The 7,737-nt window shown below is 39.4% G+C and overlaps 1 protein-coding gene across 1 annotated transcript; it reads right to left on the minus strand.

The window, feature by feature from the left end:
- Window positions 1-4,768: 4,768 nt before the first annotated feature.
- Window positions 4,769-5,729, minus strand: LOC110142270 (olfactory receptor 8S1-like). Its single transcript, XM_020901384.2, has one exon. The coding sequence runs from the start codon at window positions 5,727-5,729 to the stop codon at window positions 4,794-4,796; it is 936 nt and encodes a 311-aa protein (XP_020757043.2). The 3' UTR covers window positions 4,769-4,793.
- Window positions 5,730-7,737: the final 2,008 nt, after the last annotated feature.

Raw genomic sequence — 7,737 nt, forward strand, 5'->3', positions numbered from 1 at the left:
CTCTCCTTGCTGTTCTTTGGGACTCTGCATTCAAATGTGTATATCTTTCCTTTTCTCCTTTGCCTTTAGCATCTCTTCTTTTCTCAGCTATTTATAAGGCCTCCTCAGACAACCATTTTGCCTTTTTGCATTTCATCTTCCTGAGGATGGTCTTGATAACTGCTCCCTGTACAATGTCATGAACCTGCTTGTAGTTCTTCAGGCACTTTGTCTATGAGATCTAATCTGTTGAATCTATTTGTCACTTCCACTGTATAATCATTAGGTATTTGATTTAGGTCATACCTGAATGGTCTAGTGGTTTTCCCTACGCTCTTCAATTTAAGTCTGAATTTTGCAAGGAGTTCGTGATCTGAGCCACAGTCCGCTCCCAGTCTTGTTTTTACTAACTGTATAGAGCTTCTCCATCTTTGGCTGCAAAGAATATAATCAATCTGATTTCGGTGTTGACCATCTGGTGATGTCCATGTGCAGAGTCTTCTCTTGTGTTGTTGGAAGAGGGCGTTTGCTATGACCAGTGCGTTCTCTTGGCAAAACTCTGTTAGCCTTTGCCCTGCTTCATTTTGTACTCCAAGGCCAAATTTGCCTGTTACTCCAGGTATGTCTTGATTTCCTTGATTTTGCATTCCAGTCCCCTATGATGAAAAGGACATCTTTTTTGGGTGTTAGTTTTAGAAGGTCTTGTAGGTCTTCATAGAACTGTTCAACTTCAGCTTCTTCTGCATTACTCGTTGGGACATAGACTTGGATTACTATGATATTCAATGGATTGCCTTGGAAATGAACAGAAATCATTCCTTCATTTTTGAGATTGCACCCAAGTGATGGTATTCACTCTTGCCATCTCCTGTTTGACCACTTCTAATTTACCTTGATTCATGGGCCTAACATTCCAGGTTCCTGTGCAAAATTGTTCTTTACAGCATCAGACTTTACTTCCATCACCAGTCATATCCACAGCTGGGCGTTGTTTTCATTTTGGCTCTGTCTCTTTATTCCCTGTGGAGTTACTTCTCCACTCTTCTCCAGTAGCGTATTGGGCATCTACCAACCTGGGGAGTTAATCTTTCAGTGTCATATCTTTTTGCCTTTTCATATTGTTCATGGGTTCTCAAGGTTTCATGAGGTTCATAGGGTTTCATGTATATGTTGGCTATTTATATGTCTTTGGAGGAATGTCTATACAGATCTTTTGCCCATTTTAAAATCAGGTATGTATGTATGAATCTGTATAGGTATCTATGTAGCTATTGAGTTGTGTGAATTTATTATATATTTCAGATATTATCCCCTTATCAGGCATGTGGTTTGCAAATATTTTCTGTTATTCTATAGGTTGCCTTTTCATTTCATTGACTGTTTCCTTTACTTTGCAGAAGCTTTTTAGTTTGATGCTGTCCCAGTTATTCCTGTCACTGCTTTTGTTGCTTGTACTTTTGGCATCATGTCAAAAAATCTTTGCCCAGGTCAAAGCCAAGAAGTGTATTCTTTATGTTTCATTCTATTAGTTTTATGGTTTCATGACTTACATTTAAGTATTTAATTTGTTCTGAACTTTCCTCAGCTTTATTGAGATATAATTGACATGTAACATTGTGTAAGTTTAAGGTATATAGTATGACGATTCGGTCCACATATATATTGCAGAATGTTTTACCACAATAAAGTTAGTTATCATATCCTCTACCACACATAATCACCGTTTTGTTGTTGATGTTGTTATAACGAGACCATTAAAGCTCTACTCTCACAGTTACTTTCAAGTATACAATAAAGTATTGTTAACTGTAGTTACTATGTTCTACCCTAGAAACTCAGAACTTATTCATGTTATAACTGGAAGTTTGTACCCGGTGCCCAACATACCCCCATTTATGTACCCCTTAACCCCAGCAACCACCACTCTAAACTCCGTTTCTATGAGTTTGATGTTTTCAGAATCCACACAGAAATGAGATCATAACAGTGTTTGTCTCTCCCTTTCTAACTTATTTCACTTAGCATAATGCCCTCAAGGTCCATCCATGTTGTTGTAAATGGCAGGATTTCCTTTTTTTTTTTGGTGGCAGAATAATATTCCATTGTATGTATATACATACATACATATCCATACATATATATCCATCCATACATATCCACACATATCCATTTTGAGTTGATTTTTGTATTTGATGTTCAAATGCCTTCCCTGAAAAGAAAAATACCTTCCCTGGTGGCTCAGATGCTAAAGAATCCTCCTGCAATGTAGGAGACCGGGGTTCAATCCCTGGGTCAGGAGGATCCCCTCTAGAGGGGAGTGGCTACCCACTCCAGTATTCTTGCCTGGAGAATTCCATGGATAGAGGAGCCTGGTGGGCTACAGTCCATGGGGTTGCAAAGAGTCAGACACGACTGAGCAACTAATTTATTATTATGAGATAATCACCCAAGTTTATTCTTCTGCATGTGAATACCCTTTCCCCCCCGTATCATTTATGGAAGAGACTGTCCTTTCTCCAATGGGTATTCTTGGCTCCCTTGTCAAATATTAGTTGATCATACATGTGAGGGATTATTTTTTGATTCTGTTCCATTGACCTATGTGTTAGTTTTTATTCCAGTGTGTTAGTCAGTCTCTCAGTCATGTCTGACTCTTTGGGACCCCAGGGACTGTGGCCCACCAGGTTCTTCTGTCCATGGGATTTCCTAGGCAGGAATACTGGGGTGGGTTGTCATTTCCTCCTCTAGGGGATCTTCCCAACTCAGGGATTGAGTCCATGTCTTTTCTGTCTCCTGCATTAGCAGATGGGTTCTTTACCATTGACATTACCTGGGAAGCGCCAAGGTGGGGTTTATGCCAGTACCATAATGTTTTGATTACTGTAGCTTTTCAATAAAGCCTGGAGTCAAGAAGTGTGATATCTTCTGAAGCTTTGTGGTTCTTTTTCAGGATTGCTTTGGCTATTTGAGATCTTTTGTGGTTCCATACAAATTTTAGTATTATCTGTTTAGTGAAAAATGCCATTAAAATGTTGCTAGAGATTCCATTGAAACTGTAGATAACTTTAGGTAGTCTAGGTATTTTCAATATTAATTCTTCCTATCCATTCTATCATTTCATTTATTTGTGTCTTCTTCAGTTTCTTTCATCAGAGTCTTTTCCTTTCATTTGATGAGTTTATATTTCTGTTATTCTTATATGCATCTTGAAATTTTCTATGATGTAATTTTTAAACTCTTAAAAAATCATTTTATGCTGTCTTTGTGTTACTTTGTTTTCTGTCTTTTGTTGGTGACAAAAATCACCTGCTGTCATTACACTCTAAAGAACATTAAATACCAGATAATAATAATATTCCATCTATACAGAGGTCAAATGATGAGAACTCCCAAATTCTACAATTAGGAGTTTCCATTTATATGTAGGGTCAAAATAAAGAGATTGTGCAGTGTTGGTGGTATAGTGGTGAGCATAGCTACCTTCCAAAATAAAAAGATTCACAGACATGGAGTCTTTAGATTTAATAATGTCCATTTCTTTAAGAAAATCTAGATGAGTGCACATTACAACAAAATAGGAGCAGAATGAAATAACTTATAAATAATGATGGGTAACACTCAAATGTTGGGTATTAGTGCTCTAATGCTCTATATGTTCATTTCATTTAATACTCACAGTGTCTTTATAATGTAGATTTTATTGCTGTATTATTTACAGGAAATTGACACAGAAATGTTAAGTAATTTACTGGAGTCATAAAGCTTATATGGGCAGAGCAAGGGTATGAATATAGGCATCTGGATCTTAAGACAATGCACCTAACCATTGTGCTCTAATGAAAAGGGAAGTAAAACTGGATAAATGTTCTGTAAAAGGAATACTTGTCAGCACTAAATAATTTTAAAATTAGAATGAGACCAAAGAACTATAGAAATTACAACTAAACTCCATAATATAATTGATTAAAAAGTCACATCTCATGCTTAGTCACTTGGTCGTGTCCAGCTCTTCTGCATCTCCATGGACTGTAGCCCACCAGGCTCCTCTGTTCATGGGATTTCCCAGGCAAGAATCCTGGAGTGGGTTGTCATTTCCTTCTTCAGGGGATCTTCCTAACCCAGGGACTGAACTCATGTCTCTTGTGTCTTCTGCATTGCAGGTGGATTCTTTACCACTAAGCCATTGGAGAAGCCCCTCCCTCAAAAAAAAAGTCATATAATGTAAAGTAATAATTCATGAGTGATACCCAGAAACAATAATCCCAGAAAGTAGGAAAAAAAAAGCAGGAAGGGGGTGAATTAAAGTGGCAGAGAGAAGATGGAGACTGTTAAAGTAAAATAAATCTGTAATCTTTCATGGGAGCTGTCAACATGCTTTGTTCTTATGGTTTAAATTTATAAATATATGTTTAAGATGTTCAAAATTATAAAGAGAAAATAAAAATAGTTAAATACTATAGAGGACAATAAATTGAATAAAATCCTTAACAAAGTTGATCAATAAGACAAAAAACAAAGTGTCAAGATAAAATACATAAATGATTAATTCAGGAGATACAACACCTAACTGAATTCTAGAAAGGAAGTGATGGTGGTTGTGTGAGAGGGTAGAAGGAAAAACAGACCAGAGGGTAGAAAGAAAAACAGATAAAAACGAGATAAAGTTTCTTGTATTTTATTTTTCATTCTCCGTATAGCCGGGGAGAGGAGAGGGTGATAGAGGGCTTCCTTACAGTTAGTAGTCTAGAATTCTACCTTAAGTTCAAGCACTTGGCAACACAAACTCATTTCCTTTTATTCCGTGTTCTTGTTCACTACTTAAAATATTGCAGGTATTTCCCAAAAGTCCTTTTCACAGCTGCCTTCACCTCCATGTTCTTTAGGCTGTAGATGAGGGGGTTCAGCATGGGCGTGACTGCACTGTACTGCAAGGATGAGAGCAAATCCAGGAAGGAACCGGAAGTGGGCATGAGATAGCGAATCAAACCGGAACCAAAGAACAGGATCACTGCGATGAGGTGGGAGGAGCAGGTGGAGAAGGCCTTGCTTCTGCCCGTGGTGGAGCTGATGCTCAGGATGGTGGAGACAATGCGAGCGTAAGAGAAGAAAACTGGGAGGAAGGTTCCAAGACCATGGAGTAAGATGGAGCAGATCAGGATGTCGATATTGATAGAGATATCAGAGCAAGACAGAGGGAAGAGGGAGGGCAGCTCACAGGTGTAGTGGTGGATCGTTTGTGCCTCACAGAAGTCCAGGTTAACAGCCAAAAGCAAGATGACGACTGAGTTGAGAGAGGCCAGGCCCCATGAGGCCAGTATAAGTTTTACACAGAGCTGGGTGCTCATCAGCTGGCCATAGAGCAGTGGGTGACAGATGGCGGCATAGCGGTCATAGGCCATCATTGAAAGAAGAAAAGCTTCAGTCCCTGCAGTGATAAACACAAAGAAGACCTGAGTCAGGCAGCCCTCGACAGAGATCGTTTTCTTCTCAGACAGGAGGTCCTTGAGGAGCTTGGGCACAGTGACAGAGGAGAAGCAGAGGTCTAGGAATGATAGATTACTCAAGAAGAAGTACATGGGCGTGTGGAGGTGGGAGTCAGCCCTGATCACCAGCAGCATCGTCAGGTTCCCCATCATGGTCAGGAGGTAAATCACCAGGAAGAGCGCAAAGAGCAGAGCCTCGATGCGGGGGTCGTCTGACAGCCCAGTGAGAACGAACTCGGTGATGGTGCTGTGGTTCCTCATGGCCATTTGTGGAGGCTACTTCCTTGAAATAAAATAGAGAGATGAGATGTCCTGTCTTTTTCAGAGTTTCACTCCTCTTTTTATAGGTTCCTCTCTACTCTGCCTAGACTCTGCTCAGACATCTCAAAGCTGCCCTATCTGTATCTCAGTAAGTGTTTACATCCTGTTTTGTTATCACTTTTCTTGGGTCTCAGTCTTCACATACCTCAGAGATTCCTATAAAAATGAATATCTCTGGATTACCTACACATTCATAGTATTTAGATTCTGCTTCATCCATCTTACAGTTTAGAAATCCTAAAAATTCTAGCACGTATCTGCAGTGATTTTCTAAACCTTTTCTTCTCTTTTCAGTTTCTCAATCATATATGTATTTTTTGTTTAAAACCTTCTAAGATTGATGATGACTCTGAGCATTCTCATCCTTTTACTCCAGTGGCTTCAGTTACAGTAATGCCTGCCAGCAATATTTCAGTGTTGCTGTGCAGTCTATCTATGTTGCATAGGGGCTACTGTTGTTGAATTTCAAGGATGCTGTTATCTACACAGGTGTGCTGTCCCATGTCATTGCAACACCCTTTGATGCTCTCTCGATTTTTAATAATCCACAAGCGATTTTGCCATTGCTGCAAGAAGCTCTTGCATTCATGTTGTGGATACATTATTCTGTTTTCCCAGGAGGGTCAAAGTGGAAAGAGTCTCATAATTTTCCTTTAAACTTCTATTGCATCCTATTACTCAAAGTACCAGCTGTGTACAAGAGGACCAGATGGTTAGTAGTTTATGTTAATGATGATACTAAGAGGCATTTTGAAGCCTAATTTCTGGCACTACATGGTAAGTCACTGTCTTAGGTGAAGATTCCTGCCTCACTTGGACCTTTTGAGGCTAATTTACAGGTATTCTGTTTTTGTCTGTCAATCCACAGTCTGATCCCGTAGTAGTCTTCTGTCCTCACAAGAACATGATCTTGCTGATTCAGAGAATCCTGTTTCTGACCCTTCCAGCTTGCCAGAAATCCATTACCAGATGCTAACTTATTATTATTTTTTTTTCATACTAACCAAATTCAAATTTTATTTTATTTTATTTTTTTTCCATTTATTTTTATTAGTTGGAGGCTAATTACTTTACAACATTGCAGTGGTTTTTGTCATACACTGAAATGAATTAGCCATGGATTTACATGTATTCTCCATCCCGGTCCCCCATCCCACCTCCCTCTCCACCCCATCCCTCTGGGTCTTCCCAGTGCACCAGGCCCGAGCACTTGTCTCCTGCATCCAACCTGGGCTGGTGATCTGTTTCACCCTAGATATACATGTTTCGATGCTGTTCTCTTGAAACATCCCACCCTCGCCTTCTCCCACAGAGTCCACAAGTCTGTTCTATACATCTGAGTCTCTTTTTCTTTTTTTGCATATAGGGTTATCGTTACCATACCAGATGCTAACTTATGTCAAGAGAAGTTTGAATTCTGATTTTATTAACAACCCCATAAACCCAAGCTGAAGTCCATCTTAGACTCAAGTCTAGGTTACCTGTGTGCCAGAATAGAGGGCAGTGTTCACCTTTGAATGTCTTTCAGATGTTAGCTTAGACCTGGTGATGGTGAAGCATAATCATCTGGAGAAATGTCTTTTGAGGATCCTGCATGGATGAAATGTAAATACTGTTGAAAGCAGTATTTTGAATTTCTACAGGCAAAATAAATGATGAGTGAAAGCAAGTCTTTCCAATGATTTGGATATTTCAAAATATTCATTGAATGGCTGTCTTGAAAATTGCTTCCATTCCTCCACTTTCATTCACAGAAGCGGAGCTGGCCAGTGTCCACAGTGTTCACAAGGACTTCAAGCTTTCTTCTTAAGAACACGGTAGCATTTGCAGAGAATCACTTTCTGTCCTGCCTGACACCCACATTTTGTATGAATAAAGGTGGCAGCTACTTCTCTTACATGATTTTCAAGTTATCACTTAGAAAGGAATATCCTGACAAGTGCTCAGGGCTGGT

The sequence above is a fragment of the Odocoileus virginianus genome, chromosome 24 (assembly GCF_023699985.2).
Source record: "Odocoileus virginianus isolate 20LAN1187 ecotype Illinois chromosome 24, Ovbor_1.2, whole genome shotgun sequence".
In the NCBI taxonomy this organism is placed as follows: domain Eukaryota; kingdom Metazoa; phylum Chordata; class Mammalia; order Artiodactyla; family Cervidae; genus Odocoileus; species Odocoileus virginianus.

Excerpts from the sequence above, each read along its gene's own strand:
- LOC110142270 (XM_020901384.2), bottom strand. The coding sequence starts at position 5,729 with ATGGCCATGAGGAACCACAGCACCATCACCGAGTTCGTTCTCACTGGG.